The following is a 26,258-nucleotide window of genomic DNA, read 5'->3' on the forward strand; positions in this document are numbered from 1 at the left end:
TGTCCTGGCTTCTCTGTCCTCACAGGACCTTCTTTCTGTGTGTGGGCACACAGGGTGTCTCTTCCTCTTCCTCTTCTTGTTCTTCTTCTTTTTTTTTTTTTAGATTTTTATTTATTTATTTGAGAGAGAGAGCATGAGCAGGGAGGAGGGGCAGAGGGAGAAGCAGGCTCCCCACTGAGCAGAGAGCCCAACATGGGGCTCCATCCCAGGACCCTGAGATCATGACCTGAGCCGGAGGCAGACGTTTAACTGACTGAGCCACCCAGGCGCCCCGTCTCTTCCTCTTCTTATAAAGACACCAGTCCTATTGGATTAGGGCCCCACACTTATGACCTCATTTAAAATTAAATACAGTCATAGGGTTAGGACTTTAACATATAATGGGGGGAGGGTTTCAGATCTGACCATTCCATATCAACACACACACACCATGTGGCCGCCCTCCCCCCCCCCCCGACATGTGACCCTCCCTTAGGGGCATAGATTGGGGTGAACAGTGGTTCCACCCATCAAACGCTTGTAGGTAAAAGGCTCCAGGCGGCACTAGTCCCCACCTCCTTGGCTCCATGCTCTCTAAGGAGTTGCCTCCCGGTCAGCATCCCTTGCCTGGGCGTGGGGTGATCTGCCTTCAGATAAGTAGCTCCTCACCAGAACAAAAGCTGGGAGCCTGCTCCAGAGGGTGGGCCTTGACACTTGAACCCTGTTCGAGTGAGGCAACCATTGCAATGTACTTTTATATATTTGTTCACGGAAAGGCAGCGGTATTTCTTAGGAGGAAAGACTTTCTCCAGGGGAGCGGGCGACCCTTGCTGCGCTGTCTTTGTGGCCAAGCTCTTCCCTGTATCATCTGTTGCCAACCACGCTGCGTTTTCCTTATGACCTCCAGCCCTTTCTATTCTCCCCTACGTGTTCTCTTTTACAATATTCTGTGAAAGAAATGAAATGTTCCGACATTCTCAGTCTGGCACACCTTTTATGATATATGGAGCTCCTCTCTCACTTAATCCCTAGCTCTCCTGCACCACAGTTGGATGTCCACTTACAGGGATAGGATGAAAAACTTCTCTCTCGGCCTTGTTAGCACTGTGAGATATGACAATTAAAAGGAAGACATGCAGCCATGGAAAATAGCACCAATCCAGAACAGAAAAAAAAAAAATCATATGATTTCTCATTTGTATTAGGTTTTCTCATAAACCTTTTATTTAATAGTTAAACTAAAACAAAACATCAATACTCTAGAAAACATATCCGTTTCTCTTAAGTAATCACTATCTTTTCTAAAAGAGATTTGTATATGTGCAAGTGTTACTAAATATTCAAGTCACCCCTAGAAAGATACAGAATGTCATTAAAAATATAATATCATAAAGGGACCTATTTTGAAAAAAAAATTGAAAAATGAATTGTAGATGTTTAAACTTGCAGATGCACATAAGCGCAAACCCACCAACCAAGCAGAAATGCATAAAACCTTTCCTGAATTCTCTAAATTCAAGTGGCCTTGGGATAAAAGTCACAATCGATTTATAGAAACGTTCATTTGAAAAGCAAACCACAGGAAATTATTCACTTCTCTGAGGCTAATAATTTTCTGTTATTTTTGTTTGATTTTTCTTCTAAAGGCTGCTGGACTACACTTCTCTGTATTGAACTCTATTCTGTATGTTTTGATCATTTTTCCAGTTTGTCAGGATCATTGAGTTTGAAGGCAGTTCTTTGAACACAATCACACATACTCCCACTTTGGGGGGAGGTAGAAGTGGCAGCAGGGAGTACTACCCCTTTAAAAAATATTTGTTTCTTCCTGTTTATAAGGAAATGTAAGTTTACTGCAGAATGTATAGAAAATACAAACAACACAAAAAGAAAATTAGAATGACCCCACAATTCTAAATTCTGTTTCTCCACTAACATTTCAGTGTATTTTATGGCTCCTAGTCGTCCTTCCTTCTTTCCTTTCTCCCTCCCTCCCTCCCTCCCTTCTTCCCTTCCTTCCTCCCTCCCATCTTCCCTCCCTCCCTATTATCTGTCTATCTATCTATCTATCTATCTATCTATCTATCTATCTATCTATCTATCATCTTTCTTTCTTTGTATCTGGTTATTAGGGTCATACTATATATTCCGTTTGGTAATGTAAGCTTTCTTTCTTGTTATTTATAAATCACTCTTCAAACTTAACCTAAGGGGTAGGCAATTAGCAGTTCAAAAAAGGTGCCAAGTTCCTGGGTATCAGATCGACAGAGTTAAGAGACTGTTGTGTCTGTTTCCCTTTGGAGCATCGCACTCAAGCAACCAAATGAGAGAATAATATATTGTTAGTATGGTACTATTTTATCATCTCTTCATAACGTTTGTTTTGTGATTTTCAAGGTGACTGAGTGAAATAATCTTGCCCACATCTGCTAGCCTCCCACAAAACCCAAACTTGCCGTTTCTCTCCCCATTCCTGAACAGAATCACATATTATGAAAACCTGGAGCCCCAGATTTCAAATGCTACAAATCTCTAGCTATGCTGTATGGAATCATAGTGAGGCCAGGGTAAAAGGGGTCACCTTGTTCCTTCTCCAACCCCCCAAAACCACAGGAGCTCTGCTTTTATTTAGTTTTACAACTTTACAATCTTCTGCTTAAGATTTCTTTTGGACTAAGAGAACTGCAGGTTTTAAAATGATGGAAGACTAGTGTCTACCACTCTATTTCAACACCTTAATTTTGTCGACCCATAAAGATTAAATGACTTGCCCAAGGTCACTGAGCTTATTCGTGAACTTCTGACACCAATACAGCACATAGTGACTCCCTCAGGATAAGAGACTATTAGCCAATGCCCCTCGGGGACCACACCTGGCTTGACCACCGCGGTATCCTCAGCATCTAGCACATCTCCAACCCAGAGCAGGACTCAAGAAGATCTGGGAGATAAATGAGTCAATCAGTCAGCTCTCCACACACACTTCTTGGACTGTCTGGAAACTGGTTAAGAAATGTGACACCTCCTTAGACCCCAGCTTATTCTAAGTAAATGAATAATCAATTATAATAAAGCACTTTCGTCATTTTCTAAGCAAATGACAGAAAGGGGTGGGACGGAGACATGTGGCCATATGTAAAAGTGAAAGACTGAATAAATGATCAGCACCTGAAACAGATGCCGACATATACATATGCCTCCTGTCAATCACACGCAAGTTTCTCTCAGAGGCAACAGCTTCCGTAACCGTGAAACACAGTTTTTACATTACACTGTCTTCCCCACTGGCTAGTACTGGTCTCTTTTTTCAATCTACTGTTAAATTCCTCCCTCTTGTGGTCACTGAAGGGAAAATATATGCGCTTTACTTTTAACTTTGGATTGTTCAGGTGAAAGTTGCATCTGATTCCTCAAGGGTCGCTTCTTATTCTCCCCCTTTTCTCACAATGCCTCCTCCATTGTATCATACTGCTTTTCACTCATGCCCACGCACGTGCACACATGCACTCACATCCACACACCCTCGTGCACACACGTACACGCTATAATCATCTTTAAAGGAATTTCATGTCCCCAAGTCAAAAATGCGGGGGAAGGAAATCGATTTATTCCCTACCCTCTGTTGATTCAGAATAATCAGGACCTTGTTTCTAATGAATCACATTGAGGTAACAATACTCAGACTAGCCCACAAAGGAGGACCTTTCCCTGGGGTGTAATAAAGGAACTATTTTATGCCGAAGATATTTCTGCCTGGGAGAACTGAAGTTATCCAAGATTCTTCAGGTTGTTTTAATCAGCCTCGATTGCAAAGAAAGCCAGAGAATGAACGGAAGGAGAAGTGGTGACATTTACAGAAATGATTAAAAGAAAAACCTTCCATTTTGATTATTCTACTTCATCTTCCAATTCTGCGGTACCCAGTCCACCTGTAATGGACTTACACCATCTCTCTGGACTCGCATTGATAATGACATGACAAAGAAAGCAGCTAAGTGGCAGGAAAAGAGCATGCTTTTAGCACCACAATGTAGATACACAGGCTCACAAACTAAAGTTCCCGAGATCCCATAGTCCCATCTCGAAAGAACAAATGAGAACAAGACAAAGAGCCGGCCCAGGACACTGACGCTAAAAGCCCTCCAAAGCCGAGGCGTGCTGGTCAAGAAGGCTCCACATTCAACGTCTGTCTTTTGATAAATGATGCTGGCAGGTGCCCACTTCATAGTTGCGCTTCCGTTTGGGAAGTGGTACTTCTAATAGAGACAGAAGGCTGGGCTTAGCGATCTCCTTAACAGCAGGAGGAGAAAAAGCGCTGCATCTCTAAGGATGGCCACCAGGTATGCAGAAGGAAAACATCGGAGCAGAACAGCCTTACACGTCACCTCTGAAAGAGTGCCTTGTAAAGAAGCGAGCAGAGGGCGAACCCTCGGTCCTGCGTGACATTTCAATGAGGCTGCTGTAGCTGCGGAGACCCGGGGGCGGGGGGAGGCCTCCGCAAGCATTGGTTGGCATTGTGTGGCAGGAAGTGGAGGAGAAACAAACTTAAAGCTCACAGGAGGTGAGGTTTGTTTAAATAATAGAAAGTAATTAGACTGAAGACAAAAATCAGTGATGGCATTTTATAATTACAATTAATTTAAAGGTTAATTTCCTTTGGTGCTAAAATCTTATTTAAAACATTTACCAGGAAAGGAAATTAGGATGTTGCTATCAAGAGGCATAGAGTGCTTCTGGGAATCCATGCCTATTATCACTTGAAAATTAGGTTAGGCCCAAAGTGGGACTATCAATTCATTTTTGTGTATAACAGATGGTGGTCAGACTCAGGGTCGGTGGGGTTGGCTGGGGCAGGCAGTGCAAGATTTGCATTTTTTGTTTGTTTGTTTATGGGATTAGTTGCAAATGTTTCCAACAAAGGAGCCTAGTTTATACATGAACAATCCTGACACGAAAAGAAAATTGGATATGGATTGCTTGCTGCCTTTGTAACTAATGAAGGTGATGTGAAGGAATTCCCAAAAGCAGAAAAGCAAAGGGAAGCACATAGTAACATCCATACGCCTCCCTCACGGAACTGAATGGAATCGGGGGACAGTGATTCTGTTGGCTCCAAACCTGCCAATCCTATTCCCCTCTCCCAGTTCCCACATTTTTTTCATCACCTTATTTTCCAATTGGAAATTGTCATGCCTCGGGTTCCAAATGCTGTGTGTGTGTATGTGTGTAAATAGGTAAATATAAAATACACATATACTACATATACTCTACAGTATATACACATACTACTCAGCAGCTCATCTCCCTGGAAACTTGCTTAGTAAAATTAATGCATAACAGGAGTAACAGTCAGAGAGAAATAACTCCTTTGCACTAATTTTTCCCATTCACTATACCTGTGTAGATTTGCTCATTTTAAATATTTTATTGCTATCATTAGTCTATAAAACCATCCCAGAAATAGGGAACTGTGCAGAATCCTAGAGCTGTGAGCAATATTAGCAATCACCTACTTTAATCCCCTCCTTTTACAGTTGAGGAAAGGGACACTTGAATTGACTTTCTCTAAGTTAAACAGTCATTTAGAGGCAGAACTGGGAATAGAACCTAAGTCTCCTGATTTAAATATACTTTCCACATCACTTCTCTGTGGTGATCAAGATAGATTCTTTCAACACTTATTTATCAAGTAACCGCTCTGCGGTAGGCTGTGTGTTAGTCACCAGGGATGAAGTGGGGAACCAAGCAGATACCACCTTTGCCTTCATGGTGCTTAGAGTCAAGGATGCATTTCACACGAAGAACTACTGTAACTCATAATGAGAGTTCAGGCAAGGGGAGGAGGTGTGGCGGGCATGCACCCCAAGTGTCTCATCCAAATGAGAAGACTAGAAAATTCTTCCCTGAAGAGATGACATTTTGGCTGACATCTAAAGGAGATGTCAGAGGGCTATGTAGAATTTAACAAAAATAGGTGTGCCTATTCCTTTCCAATCCCTGTTGACCAAATGTACACCATAATTCACACAGGAATAATCTTAAGTGTTTTTAATGAGGTCGATATAGCAAATCTAGTTTCAGCTTTTGCAAACATCAATACAAATGTTAGAATAACCACTTGACAATCTCTTTCCTTAAATTGCTACTATCGTCCTAAAGAGATGATTAATTTCAGCTCCAGAGATTTGTGATTTTCCTTTCTGGAGGATGCAAAATGGTGCAAAGATTATGTTAGCAAGGATTATAAGGCAAGGCATGCATGGTTTTTTATTTTCTTAAATATACCTAATACATAAATGTGTCCACACCCTAATTAAAACCACTGCATTTAAATGGGCCGTGCATTCTAAGTATATCCTGGCTGTCAGCTGAGAAGACATGCCCAATCCTGTCTAACTCGCTCACCTATAGCTTATAATAACTGTTCTCTCCGATTTCAACTGAAAGGCATGTCATATCTAATTGAAAGCAAGTCTAACAGGGAAGAACGAGACAAAGACTGGTGAATCCAATCCATCCAAATGGCACGGCACAAAGTGAGACCAGGCACCTTGAAGGTGAAGTTTGCTCAGTTATCTCATCACATTCTGTATGCTTCTCCACATCTATTGAAAGCATTAAAGATGCCTGGATACATAATTTTCTGACTCTAGCTTTACAATTTCTTGACCTCCTCAGCACTTACCACCCTTGTTACCACTCACTTCATCTACTCTTTAATTTCCTTCATCAAAGAGGTTAATTTGGATCACCTTCACTGTGGAGAAAGGAGGCTTCTCCAAAATCACAAATTTAAAATTCTCTGCCTGACTATAAACTCCAGTTTTTTTTTTTCTCCCACTTTATTCCCCTGTCTCCCTCCTGGAAAGACTTCCCTTCATCCTCATTTAGGAATTTCACTCCACGGGAAACTTTGTTTTTCTCATTCTTTGGATCGTTCCACTTCTCATCTATGTCCAGGATAGTTACGGCAGTGATGCTCCCACCAGCCCCCTGCACTTGAATCCTGCTTGGATTTTCAACAGCCACACCTGATGAGGCTCAGGTTCACTTTCTCGACTGCTAATCCTGGATTGCTGCACATGGCTGGAGAAAGTCTCTAAACATGACTGGATGCTCTCTCCTGCTCAATGACGCTTTCACTTCCTCCCGTTGACTTTCCTCAGGATCTGTTCCAAACCTAGGCATAGGTTCTGAACCTAAGCCTAGTGCTCAAACCAAGAATATTAAAGCTATCAAACATGAAAACCTTCCATGTTTCTCCCAGAACCTGAAAAATTCTCTATACCGGCAATTATCCTTTTGTCTCCTTGCAACCCTACCTAAATCTGAGAGGAACAGTTAAAGCTTTTCCTTCCGGAGTAATCCTTCACCAAACATTGAGCTCATCCTCTCTGCCTGATCCAGGAGGATAAGCTTTCAGGATCTTCATTCTGGCACTCTCCACTGGATAGTTCCTTTTGCCTACATACAGGCCGAAGCCTCAGAGACCACAAACAAGACTGGTCCCAGCTTCTCACTGTCCTTTTACATAGTATGCGAGGTGATTTCCAAAAAAATATTTGAAGTATGAAAACTCGGTTCCATGTAGTTTTTTTTTTTTTTAAGTAAAAATATCTTCCCTTTTTTTTTTTTCTATAGTATGTCACACAGGCTATTCCTGTTGCTTGTCAGACCACAGTTAACTAACTGGTCAGTTGAAAGGTTTCCACAGACCTACCTCAGCTCTCCTCAGCTTCTGCTGATGACCCAGTACTATGTCATTCCACACAATAACTCTTGGAAATTCTAACATACGGTTCTCATCCTCTCAGTAAAGAACCTCAATGTGTATGTTAAATTATTTTCTTTATATAAATCCCTTTCAAAAAAAAAGATGAGATCCCAAATCTATCCATGGTGTCTTTTTAATATACCTGCATCTAAGTATTGCATATGACACTTGATTCTGTCAATTACCCTATAAAGTTGGAATTGTTTCATTATCTCCTCTTTAGGGAGGACAAAAGTCAGGCTCAGAGCAGTTGTGACCTACTTGTGGGTACAATGCTGGTAAGACATGAAGGTACAGCCTGAGCCAGGTCTTCTGACTCCAAAGCCCTCAATCTTTACATTACTTCACCTTTCCCTGTGATGTATCCAGGGGTGACTTACACTATCGGAGGATTGTTTGATAGCAACATCCTGGTGTTAGCAGAAAAACAGCATGTGTTTCTTCCAATCTCCCCAGATGTTCTGCCTTACCTAAAAACAGGCAGAGATAAGCAAGAGCAGAAAGACGAACACTTTGTCACGTGGAACTTATATTTTATTTTTTATTCAGTTTTTAAAACCAAAAGCTTTAAGTGGTTACTCAAACTATTTCTAACTAAAATATTTCTTCTATGATACCATTGTAGTGATTGCTTTTCACTTTATTTTTTGGCATATGTAAATGCGTTTTATTACCAAGTGTAAAATGTTGAAGATCTGGTTCTAATACAACTAAGAGAGAAACATGCAGATAAGACCCTGAGAAAATACATCTGCTGAACAAGGTTAGGAAGTGAAGCATCTGCAGTGATTTAGCTCATAAGTCTCTTTTCATTCAACGTGGGCTTCGCCTGTCAGACGCCCTCTGTAGTATAACAGTCATTTCCATGACCTTTAAAGCAACCAGGGTAAAGTACCCTTACAGGGGCGCCTGGGTGGCTCAGTCGTTAGGCGTCTGCCTTCGGCTGAGGTCATGATCCCAGGGTCCTGGGATCGAGCCCCGCATCTGGCTCCCTGCTCTGCAGGAAGCCTGCTTCTCCCTCTCCCACTCCCCCTGCTTGTGTTCCCTCTCTCGCTGTGTCTCTCTCTGTCAAATAAATAAATAAAATCTTTTAAAAAAATAAAAATAAAAAAATAAAGTACCCCTACAAAGGGCTGTTTCCCTAAACAGAAAAAAAAAAAAAAAGGAACTCAGCGTCCACTCAGGGATTTTAACCCAGACCAAACCCCTCAAGCTCACACAGTAAGTTGCATTACTGCCACCAAGACGGTCTGTGGGAGGAAGGTGGTTCTTTTGAATTTGGCCTACGGTTAGTTATGCTCTAAATTTCTTTTGTACAACTGGAGATAAGTACCCTTGAAAGTCTCACCTGCAGAGATAATGGATATCCACTCTGTTTTCACAGGCCCACACAAATTCTTTAATGTCTTTCGAGCAGTTCTTCTAAATATTTAAGCTTAGTTTTCTGTGATCTGCCTTTTAAAATTCCCCCCATGGTCTTTTCCAGCTCTGTCTCCAAAAGGGTGTATGTTGACTAGTGGCTTTGTCATTAATAACCAGGGTACCATTTGACATTATAATACCTCCCTACCAACACGTATTTTAAAAAGGCAATTTTAGGTTTACTGAACTCAGTGTTCATGATTGAGAGGCTTAAATAAATGGGAACCTCACAACAGGGAATATATTTTAGCAGGGAATATTTATTCAAAAAGCATTCTTCTCTTGATAATTTTTTAATTCCCCTATTATTAATGTTATTAAATCACAGTTATTAAACTGATATGGCACTTTACTAATTTAAAATAATTGGACCTCCCTGTGTCTCCATAGGTCAGTAGATATAAATATACCCCTATTGCAGATAGGAAAACTAAGGCAAAAAGAAAATGTAACAGTTGCAAAGAAAATGATAACATACCCGAGTTGTCTTCAAAGGCCAAAGGCAAATCCCTCCAATGAGGCAAAAATTAAATGAGCACAATTTTTATTTTATTTTGTCACCTTCTGCCCCATTAGGATGGTGTAAACTGGCCAGAAAGAGAATCATGTTTTCCCTGCCAATTATCAACATTTGTAGCACTGGATAGTATTCATGGAAGAAAGACTCTCTCACCGGAGTTACTTTGAGGCTGACGATTTCTTAGCCTCTCTTCCTCTACTCCTCTAGGCCAAAGAGACTACAGTGGTGGTTTCTTCCCATTGGTACTCAAAACTTTCTTTTATCTCACAGGACCCAGACAACAACTAACATTCTAGATCTTCTAGAACGGCTCTTCTCTTTATTATCATTGAAGGCCTTAAGGAGGAAAGAGTGAAAACAGTGTGAAATTCACTTAGGAATTTTACCAACATCTTCCACGCTCCCATGATTGCCTAATTTTTCTTCACAGCCTAACAGGTCTAGAGAGTTCACTCCGTAAAGACGGTCTTCCAGGAGCCGAGACACTGTCCTGGGTTCTGGACTACTGGAGCAAACAGTGGGAAACAGTAAATTTCACCCAGTTTACATTACAGCAATGGAATCAACAAAGAAACAAGTAGATTACAATATGTCAGGTGGCGATAGATATGTTCCAGTGAAGCCCAAAAGAGTTGAGTCAGGAGAAACTAAGCTCTAAAGATCCCAGCAAGTTTCCAACTGGCCTTGCAAAGTTACATTTCCCTTTCTACAGGGATGTCCTGGCCCTTGCCGCTTGTATGTGCCACTTCTCACTTAAACATACTAATTTCCAAATGAAGCCAAGCCCCAACTCCCTCCTGACATTCTTTATTGTTCTGTTAGAGGCAACAGCACTCTCTTAGTCAACAAGTTTCTGAGTCAACTTTGAATCTTGCCTTTTCCTCTCCTTCCCCCATATTCAAAAACTTGGCATGTGGTATGTTTTCTACGTCTTTCTCCATACATCTTGAACTCATTGCCATCTTTTCTTTCTCATTCTCCTAAGCCTAATTCAGGCCTTCAGTAATTACCATCCTTCATATTTTCTGATAAGCCTTGAAATAACAGAAAATATGTCAAGTGGCTATGAAGAAAACATGCCTCCTCACTTTGAAAAACCACCACTGTAATCAGAGTTATACGAGATGGGGCTGAGAATATAAGTAATTTTCAAAAGAAAGGATCGTTTAAATGTTTATATGCTATCCTACGTAAGTTAGCAGACACAGAAGAAATGAACTAAACCTTGAAGGATGCTCACCTTATCGCCTCTGAAAGATATGTTACAGAAAACCAAGACATCCCATGAGTAACCATCACTAGCAAATCCAGCCTAGGCGGGGTTTTGCTTTGATCATTGTTCACATCAGAATATTCCTAGAATATTAGATTGGAGATGAGAAGATGAAAGAGTAAATTTTCTAGAAAGGACAGAGGAAAGATGCTAGAGAATAAATAACAAAGGGAAGCATCTACGACCAATGGAAGACTCAAAGCAAGAACTCAAAAATGTTTGTTAAATGAATAATATTTTTTAAAAAGCCTGAAGATTTTAGATTTAATCCAAAATGTGATGCAAAACCTTTGATAACCTCCCAGTAATTTACCCGAGTGGAAAGCAGAAATCACTTTTTCAACACACTTAGGAAAGAAATAGAGTACCTAGCTTCCAGTCCTCTCCTCAGCTGTTGTGTGCCCCGGAGTAGTCAAGTAAAACTGTATTTATCTGTAAAGTGAAGATAATTGTTCCTCCCGATTCACAGTAATTTTGTAAAGATAATTGGTATCACCTGAAAGGGCTTTAGAAACTATTAAGTTTTGTGCAATTGTTTGGAACTTTATTTTTATTTTCAGGAGTTAAGGAGATTCCTGAGGAATACAAGGTACTCTTTTCTAAATAATGCAGAGATGAGCGATGAGCCAAACATCTAGATGCCATCATAATTACTTAGAAAAGGACCTGTCAGGTGTTTTATGACCCTTATTGCTCAGAGAAGTTTTACAGCATGTGGTAGCCTCTTTAGAGCCTAAATAAATGCAATTATGTAAAAGAAAAGGAAAGCAGGCCAAAGTGGTATTAAGGGTATTCTAAAAAAGGTAAGTCAACCCCAGTGATTCAGTTTTTTGAGAAAGAAAAAAACTGGTTTTTTCCTACTTCTACTTGCCACCCACATGGCACCACAAAGAGTTCCAGATGTGGTTGAAGCACCATCTGTAAAGATGCAAGGAATCGAGTCTACCTACACTGACCACCAAAATATTAACTGTAGTAGTCAGGTGGATGCAGCTTATGGCTGTTCCTCTCCCTCAGGTCTTCAGGAAGACATCCAAAAAAATTACCGAGAATGAGTATGTGTGGAAACTGACCTTCCATAATTTCCTTGGCTGTGAACTCAGGCATGTTTATGAAATATACAACAGAAAATATTCCCTTTGATTGTTGTTTAAATTTGAATGCTTCCCCCCTCCCCCCCCCCCCCCCCCGCCTCCCTGAATGAAATGGTAAAAATCCATCCTGGTTGCGTTCAGATCCTCCTCTTTTCTCATGTTGGTTCTGAGTCACCTGCTGTTGGAGCCTTCTTATGGCTCCAGGTGATCTGCATGATCAGAACAATGGCAGCAATCCTTCCACTGTAGTTTTAGTGTGACCCTTCCCACTCGGGTAGCTGTAAGGCAGCTCTACCAAACCCCACACCAGATAGATCATGGTTAATAAGAGCAAACCCCAGGCAACTCAAACACTGTTCACTACACATACTCAAGACACAGCTCATTTCCCTACTGGCCTTTTCTCTTTTTTTTTTTTTAACTTATTTTATTTAAAGATTTTATTGATTTATTTATTTGTCAGAGAGAGAGAGCACCCGCACACGCACAAGCAAGGGGAGCGGCAGGCAGAGGGAGAAGCAGGCTCCCCGCTAAGCAGGGAGCCCGATGAGGAACTCGATCCCAGGATCCTGGGATCATACCTGAGCCGAAGGCAGATGCTTAAAGAACTGAGCCACCTAGGCACCCCTAACTTATTTTATTTAAGTTCAATTAGTCAACATATAGTGTATCATTAGTTTCAGATGTAGAATTCAGTGATTCATCAGTTGCAGATAACACCCAGTGCTCATTACATCACATGCCCTCCTTAATGCCCATCACCTAGTTACCCCATCCTCCCACCCACTTCCCCTCCAGCAGCCCTCAGCTTGTTTCCTAGAGTTTAGTCTCTTATGGCTTTTTCTCATGTCTTAGGTTGGTCTACATTGCTCCCAACTCAAGCTTTATTTTCCATTTTGGGTCCTGATTCTATCCATTGGACTAGAAGATTCATCTTGGTTTCTTCTAGTTATCCCTTGGTTCACTCCACAGTCTTTGGTTTGTAATTACCATCTTTTTTTTTTTCTGCTATCCATCTCAAACTCCTGGAAACCAGCCAAGGAAATATTTCATAACACCAATAACAACAATAAACTTGAGTCTGACTTAGATCTCAATTTCAGTGGAGGAGACCTTACCATTTACATCTGCTGTGATCTTACTCTACTCTAGCCCACTCTATTCTCCAGCGCTAGGGTGGGGACCATCCTACTGAAAGGGAACCTCAGAACAAGGAAACTCTAATGCTGTGAACACCTCTCAGCAAACTAGTCCTTAACTAAGTCTCATTGTTGACAAGAGCGAATCCAAATAAAAGGGAATTTAGTCACTATCTGCAATGAATCTCCAATCATAGACAATAATTTCTCAAAATACAAACTTTAAATATAGTTGCCACTCAATTAGGGTATAGTTCTTCTGGTGCCATTTATATTAGCTAATGTACAAAGGTGGGCAATTCAGAAAACAAAGGTCATTCCTTCTCTTTTAGTTCATCTTCTGTAAAATACTTGGTAAAATTCCATGGTTGTCCCAAATTACACACTTCCTGTTTTTCTTTCTCCTATACTGTATGGCTTAGAAGAATTATAATGAAAATCCTGAAGTTTTTCAGGGGCTTTTAATTTTCTTCTTCCATACCATATGTCTCACCCAGGGCTCTACATGCCTTATTTCATTTTATCCTCACACTAATTGGATGAAATAAGTATTTTAATTCCTATTTTAAGAGATGTTAAATGATTTGTGTAAGGTCACACAGCTGGCCTTAAAGTGGTCAAAGCAGTGTTTGAACCTTCATCCTTCTAACATCAGGCCCTTTGTTCTTACACTGTTCCACGTTTGATGAGAAGAGAAATTCAGCCTCAAAAAAGTGTTCCTCAAGATAAAAAGAAATGAGGTATTACACCATAAAAAGACATGGAGGTGCCTCAAATGCACACCATGGAGGGATAGAAGCCAATCAGAAAAGGCTACATACTGTTTGAGTCCAACTATATGACGTTCTTGAAAAGGCAAAACTATGGAAAGAGTAAAAAAAAAAAAAAAAAAAAATCAGTAGTTGCCAGAGATTGGGGGAGGGTGGGATAAAAGGCAGAGCCCAGAGGATTTTTAGGGCAGCGAGACTCTTCTGTGTGAGACTAACATTGTGGATGTATGTCATTATACATTCATCAAAAAACATAGTTTAAAACACCAAACCTTAGTGTAAACTCTGGACTCTGGGTGATGAGGGTGTGTCGGTGTAGATTCATCAATTGCAACAAATGTTACCACTCTGGTATAGGATGTTGACAGTAGGAGAGGTTGTGCATGTGTGGAGACAGACGCTATGTAGGAACTCTCTGTACTTTCTGCTTAATTTTGCCATAAACTTAAAACTGCTCTAAAAAATAAAATCTACTAAATAAAGATTTCCCCACTAAACAAACAAACATCATAGACTTGACGTTACTTCACACCTTGCTCCAATTTCTACCTGTAGCACTTAGGATACTAAAAAGAGAACAAAAACTAGTCAAAGCTAAGCCAGTATAGAATATGACTCTAGAAGAAGTAAAGATATCCACAGGCATCCTAATTCAGTCTCGATTTCCCTTTCTCTGTCCTTCCTGTCATCTATTTTGCCAGCCTTTCATTGTTTTACCTCTTTTATCCCTACCACACAACCTTGGTGGAAAAGAAAAAATAAAAACAAAACTCTTAGTATTTACTGTTCCAGCAACTACTGCTTCCAAAACTTAGTGGTGTAAAACAACCATTTATTATGCTCATGGGTCTGTGGGTAAGAATTCAGACAGGGCACTGTGAGGATGGCTTTTATCTGATCCCTGACATCAGAGACCTCAGCTGGGAAGACTCCATGACTGGGTTGCCTGAGCAGCTTGGGGTTGGAATCATTTGGAGGCATTTTTTCTCATGTGTCTGGGTGGTGATGCTGGCTATCGGCGGGAACCTCAGCTAGCCCTTTGGTCAAAATACATACCCATGGGGTCTCCATTAATCTCTCCATGTGGGCTAGTTTGGACATGGTGGCTGTGTTCCAGGAGAGCATCTCAAAAGAGCAAGGGGAAGTGCATGACATCTCTATGATCTAGCCTTGGGAAGTCACATAGGATCACTTCTACCATACTCTATTGGTCAAAGTGGCCACTAAGTTCTACACAGGATCAAGAGGAAGGGACACAGACCAAAACCACCAGATGGGAGGAGTGTCAAGATCACACTGTAAGCAGATACAGAATAGGAGATATTGTTGTAGCCATTTGTGATATACTCTATCACAGTAACTTTTGTTATATGTTGTTGTACCTCAAATATCTAGGTATGTATTGCATTTGGAATGTTTGGTTAGACTTTGCTCCAAATCTTTATTTCAGATTGCCTATTTCAGATTATAAACCACATAATGGCGGGGACAGCCGTGTTGAGTTAATTTACACAAGCTCTCCCATAGCACCTTGTACTTGACAATCATAGTATATAATATTATTACTAGTGCTGCAATTGCTGATAGATACATGCACTTAAGCAATCATTATTTTTTATATTTGTAATGTGTTGCAGAAAATCTCCACGCTAACCAAAAAGACATATAGCATCTTTACTGTGCAAGTGAGTTTTATTACTCCAATTAGGTCTTGGTTGCTTGAGAGGAGTACATACTTTCTTCTCCCAAGTGAATAGATTCTTGTAATGCAATAATTGAATCTCACAGTTGAGGGGGGAAAAATCACTACCCTGAAGGAACTATCTGTTTTCCTCCACAATTAATCACTTTGGTTTTAATAGATTATGAAACGGTTTAGGAGAGTAATCTGTGTGAGATCTTGATCATGAATGTTGAGCTCTTGAAAAGTTAATTAATGAAAGCAATTGTCCCTTTTCAGTTGATTTCATAGGTGGCTTTGATTCTTATGGCTATCAAGGGCCTCAGAAGACATCTCATTTACAACTACAGCCTATGTACATGTAAGTACTTTACTTGCAGATATTCTTCTGTGATACTAAAAGATGCTTAAGTAAACATTATCATGGCACAAAATAGATGGCAAGGAGCTTTCCTCCAATTATGTACTTCCAGATTTTCTCTTCTATTAATATTGTCTTGACTGGGATAATTCTAATAACATTTTCTTCATAATTCTTTTTTAAATTTAACTTATCGAAATGCCATCTCTAAAGTTACCTTTAGTCTTACATATAAGTATCAACGACTTAGGTAAAAGGCCTTTATTAATATATTACTTCTTTGAATTACCCTAAAATTGTATGTTTTGAAAATGATATAACTTTGGAGGTAGTAATATGTAACTCTATATGAACTATGTGTTCTGGCTTTCCCAGGAGAGTCTCAGTTTACACGGTTGTCCTGGCATAGTTATTACCAGTATCTCATGTTCCTCTCAAAAGTATTCTCATTTGGATGTTAAATGATAGGTTATGTACAGTTATATATAGTATAACCCTAGTATATATAGTGTAACCTAAGTTATATATAGTGTTAAAAATTTTTTAAAAAACTGAACAATAATGCTCTGTTATCATTTTTCTGATGTGAAAAGTGAAAATTAAGCCAGAATAGTAACAGTGAGATTTATCAGACCCTTAGCTCTAGCACTCAAGAGAGCAGACATACAATCAGAGCCTGATTTTTATATCTGTGTTTAGGCAAATTCCCTTGGATAACAACTGATAACAAATTCTATATATCAGCATCAAGTGATATGCTGAATTGCAAGCGAAGATCAAAATAGAAAGTAAGATTCCAATTCATTTTGAAATGTGAGCTTCTCTCTTTGAAGATATGTGTTTGTCGTCGTTGTCCTCCACCATTGAGTCATTTTACCTTTTAAGATTGTTAATGTGTAGGATAATACATGGATTTTTAGAGTATTTCTCCTCCTCCAAGAGATAAACGTAATTTTTATACACCTCCTTGTAAGCTTCTCCTTAAACAGGGAATGATCTATGCATCACGCCTGCATTTTTCCTTGGAAGTATTTGGTAACACCACCCATAAAAAGGACTTTATCAGTTCAGAATTCAGCCAATGCTATATGTCATTCAAAGCATCCCCTCTGCAAACAATGCATCACACATTTTCTTTTTAGTGTCCCCGCAACCACTGCCCTAATTCAGGCATTCATTACCTGTTGCTTTCTAATTTTAGTATCTCTAACCCATCTTCCATGAAGCTGCCAAATTAATCTTCTCAAAGTATTATTTTGACAATACCCTCCCCTGCCCCCAAACTGTTGATGAATCCCTATTACCTACTGAGCAAAGTCCACTCTCCTCACCATAGCCTGCAAGTAGACTCTGATCCAGCCCCAATGTTCTGCTGAAATATTATCTCTTCTCTTCAACCCTTAACAACTCTTGACTCCCAACCATATGCAGAAGATGCTAGGAGACACTGGGAAAATGTAATAATGAATAAGAACTGGCTCCTGTCCTCCTGAAGCTTATCATCTATTGAAGACATTAATAGTCTGATATCTCCCCTTATCCATTTTTTTTTTTTTTGCCAGCCAAACTAGAACTCTTGCTTTCTGCAAACATGACTGGTATTTTTCCAACTGTCCATGCTGTTCTCTTGACACCAAACATATTTTTTTCCAAGATGAAATCCCACTATCCTTCAAATTGTATCTTAAATACATATATTATGGAAGATTTTCAATAAATCTCTTTTTCCTCTGATACTTCTCTTTCTTTCTTTTGCTTCGTAGTGCAGTTGTTTTCTATTTAGACTATGTGTCTCCTATCCTCCCAGGAAGACTTGATAGCTTACACAAAAACTAAAATGATAAACCTTTTAAATTCTTTACCACTCTTCTCAATATTGTATCATAGCCTTATGTAAAGTAGTCTGTTAAAAAATAAAGGCAAAGCAGTAAGGAGCAGTGGTTAAGATGACCTACAAAAGGCAGAGTACCGGAGATAAAATTGTTTACGATCTTGGACAAACAACTTTATTTGAATAACTTTATTCTCATCAAACTTAAGTTTCCTTATCTGAAAAATAGAGATTATATAGCATACATGCTTCATATAATTATTCTGAATTTAGAAGCACATAAGACATAAAATATGCCACACAGTAAATGCTTAATAAACATAACATTAATAGTAGCAACAGTGTTATGTTAATGAACATTACTCATGAAAAGACTTTATCAAGTCAGAAATAAATATGTACTATATTTCATTCCCAAAGGATTTCCTCTGTAAACAATGTATCACATACAATATCCACCCAAGCAACATGTAACAGTATGTTTGTACTTTAGAGTAGACCAGAACACCTACAAAGCTTGCAATTGCTTGCTTCTGACAATATCACATAACATTTCTTTACCAAGTAGCACTTCATTGTGTTGATCAATATGAATGATCAATAAATGTGATCAAGTTATAATAAATGACATGTAACCTATATGTAGGACTAGCTACAATAATAACATGAGAATGCTAATTATACACAATCAAGTATATTGTTTCAAATCAGGCATTTATAATACTAATGTTGTCTTTAAAGAGGGGACTCTGCAAATTTAATATCCAGCATTAAATTCCTTGAGGGCAAAACTTCCCATGATTTTATTAAATAGAAGACTTTAAATGCCAAACCAAAAGTAATAAAAATATCATTTTCTTCCTTACTGCCTAGGAATGGTAAAAGTATGTAACAAGTTTCAAGTCTCACTGCCCATGAAATAAGTAAAATGTTTAATGAAATTCAAATTTAGGAAGTTCGAAATACTTGTATATAATAAATCGCTAGTCAAAATACAATCCTGTCCCTTTTACAGAACATCCCCTGTGGGACTTCAAATACTGCAACACTAAGATTTTATTTTACAGATGAGGAAACTGGATGAAGAGAAAGGAGAACAAAGGTCACACAACTTGTTATTTGTGCAGCCCCCAATTATCAACCAGTTTTCCTCATCCTTTAGTTCAGAATTCTTTCCAAATTCTTAGACAGACCTGCAAGTTTGCTCTGGCATTCACTATGTTTCCTGATTTTCAGTTTATTCATTTGTACTTCTCCACACTAACTTAGCTGCCATACTTCCAAACATGCCTGAATCCCTCCCTTTCTCTGCACTCCCTTTATCCCCTTCTGATTTTACATTATGCAGTGAGGAATGAAGGGCTTTTTCAACATCCTAGCCCTCAAGACCACTCCTTTGAGAGCCATTGCCTATTCAAATCCTGTGAAAAACCAAAAGTGAGTCATGCACAGACCTGATCGCCTGCTGAGAGGCAGGCACCCGAACATTTCCTATGTCTTTGTCCTTTGGGGTGTAGCTCTTCCTGTCAACCTGCCATAAATAAGTCTCATAAAGTAAGAGTAATTTAACATCATGGGCCAGTTCAGGCACTTTAACGATATTATATAGCAACTGGAATAAAAGCTGTTCCTTACAAGGAAAGCAAATGCTTAACAGTAATGTACAGTTTTAGCTGTGGGGCTTCCATTATACCCGATCTGTGGCTGAGAGCTTTGAAAACATTGCCCTGACTGACTTCCATTCACAGCCATGTTTCAGCGCCTACGGTCACTGAATAGAAGACCTCTCTTTTTCGGTTAAGTTAGGTGAAACTTCTTGGCCTGCTCTTGGCCTGTAATTCTTTAGATTATCTATCACCCATCCTAAAAGAAAAGGTTTACATTAATTTATGTCTTAGGGTTTGGCAAACCTCTTTGAAGCAAATAATAGCTATAAAGTTGCTGCCCAAAAACATTCCCGTGTCCACAGGTTAATTGTTTAACAAAGTAGGGGCTTTGACGACCACCAACCTATGTGCCATAGCGCGTAGAGCTCTGTCTGGGCTCCCTGCAGTATAAACTGTGAGAATATCCCATGGTATCTGATTAGTAACATCTGAAAACATTGCATTCTTTTTGGCAGCCTAATTGTACAGCAATACGTATTCATTTAATTTGACCCCAGAAATGGACTTTAAATGATCATAAAGGCCTCTTTATCCAGGCAGTTAGTTGTCTCTTTTAAAACAAAATTGGGGCTTGGACTTTTTTTTTTTTTTTTTTTTTTTTTGAATTTTTGCGTGCTCTTGTGCTTGGAGAGGTGAGAAAAGGTGCTGAGCTCTCCCCCTGGATTAAAAACATCTTTTCTCTCTCTCTCTCTCTCGTTCTCTCTCCCAGGTCGAAATAATACAGACGGCTTCAGGATGTCAGCTCCTGGACCTTTCAAAGAACTTGTTTCACAGTGGCCTCCTGCATTTTATGAAGAGCAAGAAGCAACTGAGTTTAAATATATATACATATTAACAAAACAAACATAAAGCCTCCACATACAGTGGGACACACACACACACAGGCACGCACGCACACGCGCGTGTGTGCATGCACACCCACACATACACAGAGGCACACACGAATTCCACTTGGCTTCCTCTTTCTAACTGAAACAAACATGCAGGACACGCCCACCTTGGATTTCCTGAAAGTAGGCTGCTTTCTCCCAGGCCTTTGGAAAGTTCCTAAGGAGACGTGTTGGCGCCCTCTGCTGGCCGTCACTAACTCCTCTGCAGCCCAGCCAGTCGGCCTCTGCGAGCTGCGAAGTCCTCCGGGGCGCGTTAGTTTGAGAGCCCTCTCTTCTGCACTCCATACGTCTTGATAGCACCACGGCTATGTAGGCAATGTAATTGCAAAAACAAACAAAACATGCCATGATGACCTTGTAACCGAAGTCCGAAACGGCAGGTTGTTTGCCCTAAAGGCTATACCGTACATACTTGCCTTAACCCACCTAAGTTGTGTGCCCGAGTCTCAGTGCAGACCTCCCCAAGTCACTTCCTTTAGGCGAACACGCTGCTATTAATTCCGAATGAGTTCGAGTCTGTGTGTTTCATGTCAAGAAACAAGACCGCGTAGCTCAGCAGCTCCAGTGTGTCTGTATACAAAGGCGGCCAGCTATCAGCAAAGTGCTTTACCATTGACCCTCCACGGTGGCCAAAAACAGACAAGTGACAATAACAACAACAATAACCGTCATCTTTATAATCCTTAAATATGGTCTTCTTGAAGGGGTTGGGTAGGACAAAGTAAAACTTATTAATCTACTAAACTCATTAATCTACTGGAAGCAGAGAGCAGAAATGGCTTAACTCACTGATTTTATTTCTCGCACTCTAGGTGCTTTTATAAGTATCTACAATGTCTTCTACTAACACAGGAACAGCTGTGGATTTCTATCAACAGAGGCCAACTGAATATGTATTAGCTATGTTTACTCTTTTATATCTAATTCAAATTGAAGACCCTACGTAGGTGAACTTTTTTTCCTAACCTCAGCGTACGAGATTATTTTTTGGGTGGGTGGGGGGGAGCAATAGTTACCTTGGTGAAATATTTGAGATCTCTTTGTGGTATTTGGGGGATCTGTTGTGTGTTAGAGTGTATTCTAATCCTCCTGTATTATTGTGGCAGAAAAACTGTGCTGTTAACGTAGTTGGCAACAAGATGCCTTTGGAAACTTAATAGTAGGTCAATGTGTTTATGGAATATTCTGAATTCCTAGGAAATTTTCTTCTATATATTCAAGCATTATTTGGTTTTCATTAGTGGAAAACATAATTAGCTCAGACTTGTCAGGAACTCAGAAGAGTCATGTTTTTTCTTGGATCCACCTGAGACGCTAAAGTCAATTTTTTTTAGACGAATACAACATCCTTAAATGCAGTGAAATTGAGACTTGAAAAGTTACAAATTGGCATGGAGCAATGTTTTCTCTTGGTTTCTATGTAGTTTCAGTTACTGGGTTAACCTACTTTGGACCTTAGCCCATCCAGATCTACATAAACCAGTCCCATTACTGTGTTTGCATGGATGTCTGTGAAATACACACATATACATTTGAAAACGATAAAGGAACAAAGGTGATATTGGAACATAAACTAAAAAAAAAAAAAAAAGGTTCCAGCACTTGTGCTTAAATTTTCTCAGCGGCTTGTATATGTTTGTCCATACATACATGTATAAAATCTATAATTGCAAACATGTCAGTGAAACCTCATACGATGATTTTATAGTGACATGCATGTTTAATGTATGAGAAAACTATTTACCAATGTATTGTCCTCTGATTCTTAAAGTATAAATACTATACATGCCAGAAACTAATGTGACTATTAAAATGAGGTTTCACTGTACATTTATGCTGTGACGAGGCTCCACCTTCTAGGACATGTATGTGGATAGAGATTCAAGTGCACAGAGAACAAGCCCTCATATTCCTGCTTTAAGTTACAGCCAAGCTACCACCTAATCACTACTATCATCACGACCAAAATTTTCAAAAACAGTTGTTGACTACTAAAAAGTAATCAGTGGACAGGTCTTTTTTTGGGAGCAGTGAGCACAGTAGTGTGATTATATCTGGAAAAACATCTAAGTTGTACAGCTGAATCCTCCTCAGAATCCGGTGAAGAATGCTATTTTTCTAGGCTGAGCTTTTGTTATAAACCTAATATTCAGAAGGCAAGAGTTACAATCCTGATGTGTCTTTTTTTTTTTTTTTTGCGTTTGTTAATTCTGAATGTATTTTTAACAGAGTGATTTTTTTGACTTACTAGTGTAATTTGCATTTTAAAAATAAATGGAAAAACGATTAAGTTTCTGAGCCATCCCTGAAAGCCCCTGCTCCTTCTCACAGTGTGTTTGATTATGTCATTGACAAGGAAACCCTATTAAATTTACATGAAGGCCACGCTGGTGTTCTGTGCTATGCAGGGACGCATGTATCAGCAGTAAAAAGAAATTGCCAGGTCACGGCTCCATTTTAGCTCAGTCATAGGTAGCACGTACTTTCATTATCCCCTAACGCTAAGGGTTCTTTTATGAGACTGCCTGGAATAGACTTGCTGTCCTTTAGAGAACTTTTTTTTTCCCTTTCTATCTGGAATTTAGAGTTAGCATCAGGCTAATAGCTGACGGAGGTGTTAGGGTGTTATATTAAAAACCTTTGCTTAACATAGGTAAGGTTTTTCATTTTTTTTAAAGGCCAAATTTTTTTAAATAAAATAATTTAAAATACTCATTTATTCCTTATTCCTTTGATGACATAATCTTTGACAACCCTCTCAGTGGAGCATGTAGGGGTGGGATGGGCAAGTAGAGAAGATTAACCCCTGGCATTTGTGATTGCACACCCATGATTTCACTGTCTGGATAAGGGGGATATAAGGTAGGGGGCTTAGACTGCTCCCCGCTTGGGCCGTCGCAGGCTCGAGCTGCTGTTGGGGTTCCTCTCACTACACACAGACACAGCAGCCCCCCAAAGCCAAAATGCAGAAATCGATTGAAAACAAAAAAGGCTTTGAGGCAGCTTTCCAAGAAGCTGGAGATCAGCTTGTAGTATTTGACTTCTTGGCCACACAGTGAGCTTGTACATGATCAAGCCTGTTTTTACTTTTGTTCCCTGTGTGAAAGGGATGTTGATGTGGCTCATTGTGGATGACTGTCAGGATGTGGCTTCTCACTGTGAGGTCCAATGCACACAGTATCTCCGTCGCATAAAAAGAGACAAAAGTTAATAAAGCAACTCTATCCAGGTACCCGAAAGAAAGGATTCCGGCCTCAAGTTCTCAGATAGGGTGTGCATTTGGTAAATAATAAATGGTATTTTTTGATGGTACCAAGATCTTCATTTGGTAACTGTTAAAATCATAACCTCTAATACAGTGAGGGAAACAGTTAACATTCTATTGTACTGTAACGAGTGGACCATAAACTCAGAAATACAAACTCATTGTAAGTAGGTCACGTTGCAGAACAAACTTTTTTGAGACCCAAACCCACTTATTACAGAGACAATAAACTAAACCCCACAGAGGTAAGAAATTATTCAAATTTACCATTTATCCTGAAAATGCAAACAACTCGCCATTCTACACCAAATTCTGGTATGTGTACTCTGGTCAGAGTAGAATAAACAAAGTCCCAGACAATGGGGATCTGTCGACTGATGCTGGACTGCTAAATCAGAATGAACCTTGATCAGGAAGATCCTAAGACAGTATAAGATCATGAAGTGTGTCTGAATTATTGTGTATTGGGTTCCATATAGTCTCAATGTGAAAAATGTTTAAATATGTTTTATTATCTTCCAATTCTTTTAAAAACTAGTAACTTGTACTCATATGTAAACATAGTCAACCAATTATGTTTGTTTTCAGGGTTAGAAGTTTTTCTGTTATTTCTTTTTCTTTTTTAAGATTTTATTTATTCATATGACACAGAGAGAGAGTGAGCATAAGCTGGGGGAGAAGCAGAGAGAGAGGGAGAAGCAGCCTCTCTGCTGAGCAGGGAGTCTGATGTGGGACTCGACCCCAGAACCCTGGGATCATGACCTGAGCCCAAGGCAGTCATTTAACTGACTGGGCCACCCAGGCACCCCCTGTTATTTCTTTTATAATACATTTATGAATAGTTAATATTAGAGAGATTGAGATTACTTAAACCGTTCCATCACGAAAATACTGTGATTGTCAAGTTAATCTTTCTTCAGACATTTTATCTGTCTTTGATAAAATTTCAGCATTAAACACTTGTACTCAGAAAGCTTTGATATCGAGATATTTACATTGTAAGAAATGAAGCCCCAGTTATCCTCATCACATGCGAATCTTTGCTTCGGATGCATAGTCAATCCTCTTTTCATTCTATTACATCTTCCTTCCACCCACTCCCAAGACTGGAAAGAACAAAATCTGTGATTGATATATTATGTCCAATTTAAAACATGCTAGTATCTTGAAACAATCACTTTTGATAACTATAAAAGCAAAATCTCTAAGACATTTATGTACTCCAGGCCTTTCAATTCAGCAAAAACTTGAACTAGATAATGCATTGAAGGATCTCCAAGGATTTGCCACTGAAATCTGCACAGGTATCATGAGTTATGCCTGCCAATGACAAGAAAGAAAATGAAGGGGAGTTCCTCTGAAAAAGGACCACTTTTTACATTGTTTAGAATTGTAACGAAGGTTATTTTTAAAAATCCTCAAACATGGATTTAGGAGCAAATGAGCCTAAAATTTTAATAGGTATTGAAAGTTTATTTCTGTAAGATAAATCCAAAGAGGAAAAATCCTTTTATAAGCCCCATGTGGATGTTCTGACACAGTCCAAACCTGTATTAAAATTAATGTAAGCCTTCTCTATAATGAGAGCACAGAATTGTGGCACCTTAATAATAAAACAGTTATATTTTTTAACCTCTCATTCTATCCTCATGAGTTTAAGCTGTAACAGCAATGGAATAAAACAACTCCCCAAAAAAGATTGCAAATTGCTGCTGTCACCCCAAGGATGATGGATTGATTCAATTAATCAGTACGTCTTTTCTAAGAGTCCTTCAGGGAGTTATTTACCAGAGGCATACCCTGTTTATTCCCCTCCCATGTGCCTGTCATTTTTCTTCATTATTCTTCTAGTTTTACTCATTATATCCTTTGGGGATATGTTGATCTCCACGTGCAGAGAGGTTTTGCACACTGCTGTCTAGACATAAATCTTCTGAGCCTCAAACTAGAGGCCACCAGAACACCTGAGCCTCTTGTCATTGTTATCTCAGGCTGACCAAAACTCTCAGGATGAAGGCGAGCAAACGGACTCTGAGTTACAAACGATAAGTCACTGGGAACCTATTAAACTGCGTGAAGACTATGAGAATTCCTCCATTGGCAAAGTTGTAACAACTCTGTGTTGCAGACACCCATGACACTAGACTTCCATCTGCAAAAGCAGATAGATAGGGCGGAGCCGGAGGGGTGAGAGGCTGGGGCCTATGCTAATAATTCATAGAAAAACAACCCAGATTCGGTATTTGTATTGTTTTGAGTGCTGAAAGGCAAATACTCGTTTTGGTTTTTTTTAAAGATTTTATTTGTTTATTTGACAGAGAGAGACACAGCGAGAGAGGGAACACAAGCAGGAGGAGTGGGAGAGGGAGAAGCAGGCTTCCCGCCGAGCAGGGAGCCCGATGCGGGGCTCAATCCCAGGACCCTGGGATCATGACCTGAGTCGAAGGCAGACGCTTAACCACTGAGCCACCCAGGCACCCCTGAAAGGCAAATATTCTTAGACATGACACATTTCCATTTCTAATGAGCCAGATACCTGCTAAATCCTGTTATCAGGGGTGGCTACACAGTTTGTGAGACCCAGTGAAAAAG

The 26,258-nt window shown here is 39.6% G+C and overlaps 1 protein-coding gene across 1 annotated transcript in view; it reads left to right on the top strand.

Moving 5' to 3' along the window:
- Positions 1-16,832, top strand: part of NKAIN2 (sodium/potassium transporting ATPase interacting 2) — a 984,828-nt gene extending 967,996 nt beyond the window's left edge. The window contains exons 6-7 of the mRNA XM_034990494.1: positions 15,932-16,013; positions 16,713-16,832. Coding sequence (XP_034846385.1) covers positions 15,932-16,013; positions 16,713-16,737 — 107 coding nt within the window. The 3' untranslated portion in view covers positions 16,738-16,832. The remainder of the gene's footprint in view (positions 1-15,931; positions 16,014-16,712) is intronic.
- Positions 16,833-26,258: the final 9,426 nt, after the last annotated feature.

The sequence above is a fragment of the Mirounga leonina genome, unplaced genomic scaffold (genome assembly GCF_011800145.1).
Source record: "Mirounga leonina isolate KUSES-001 unplaced genomic scaffold, KU_Mleo_1.0 Mir_53, whole genome shotgun sequence".
NCBI classification, from domain to species: domain Eukaryota; kingdom Metazoa; phylum Chordata; class Mammalia; order Carnivora; family Phocidae; genus Mirounga; species Mirounga leonina.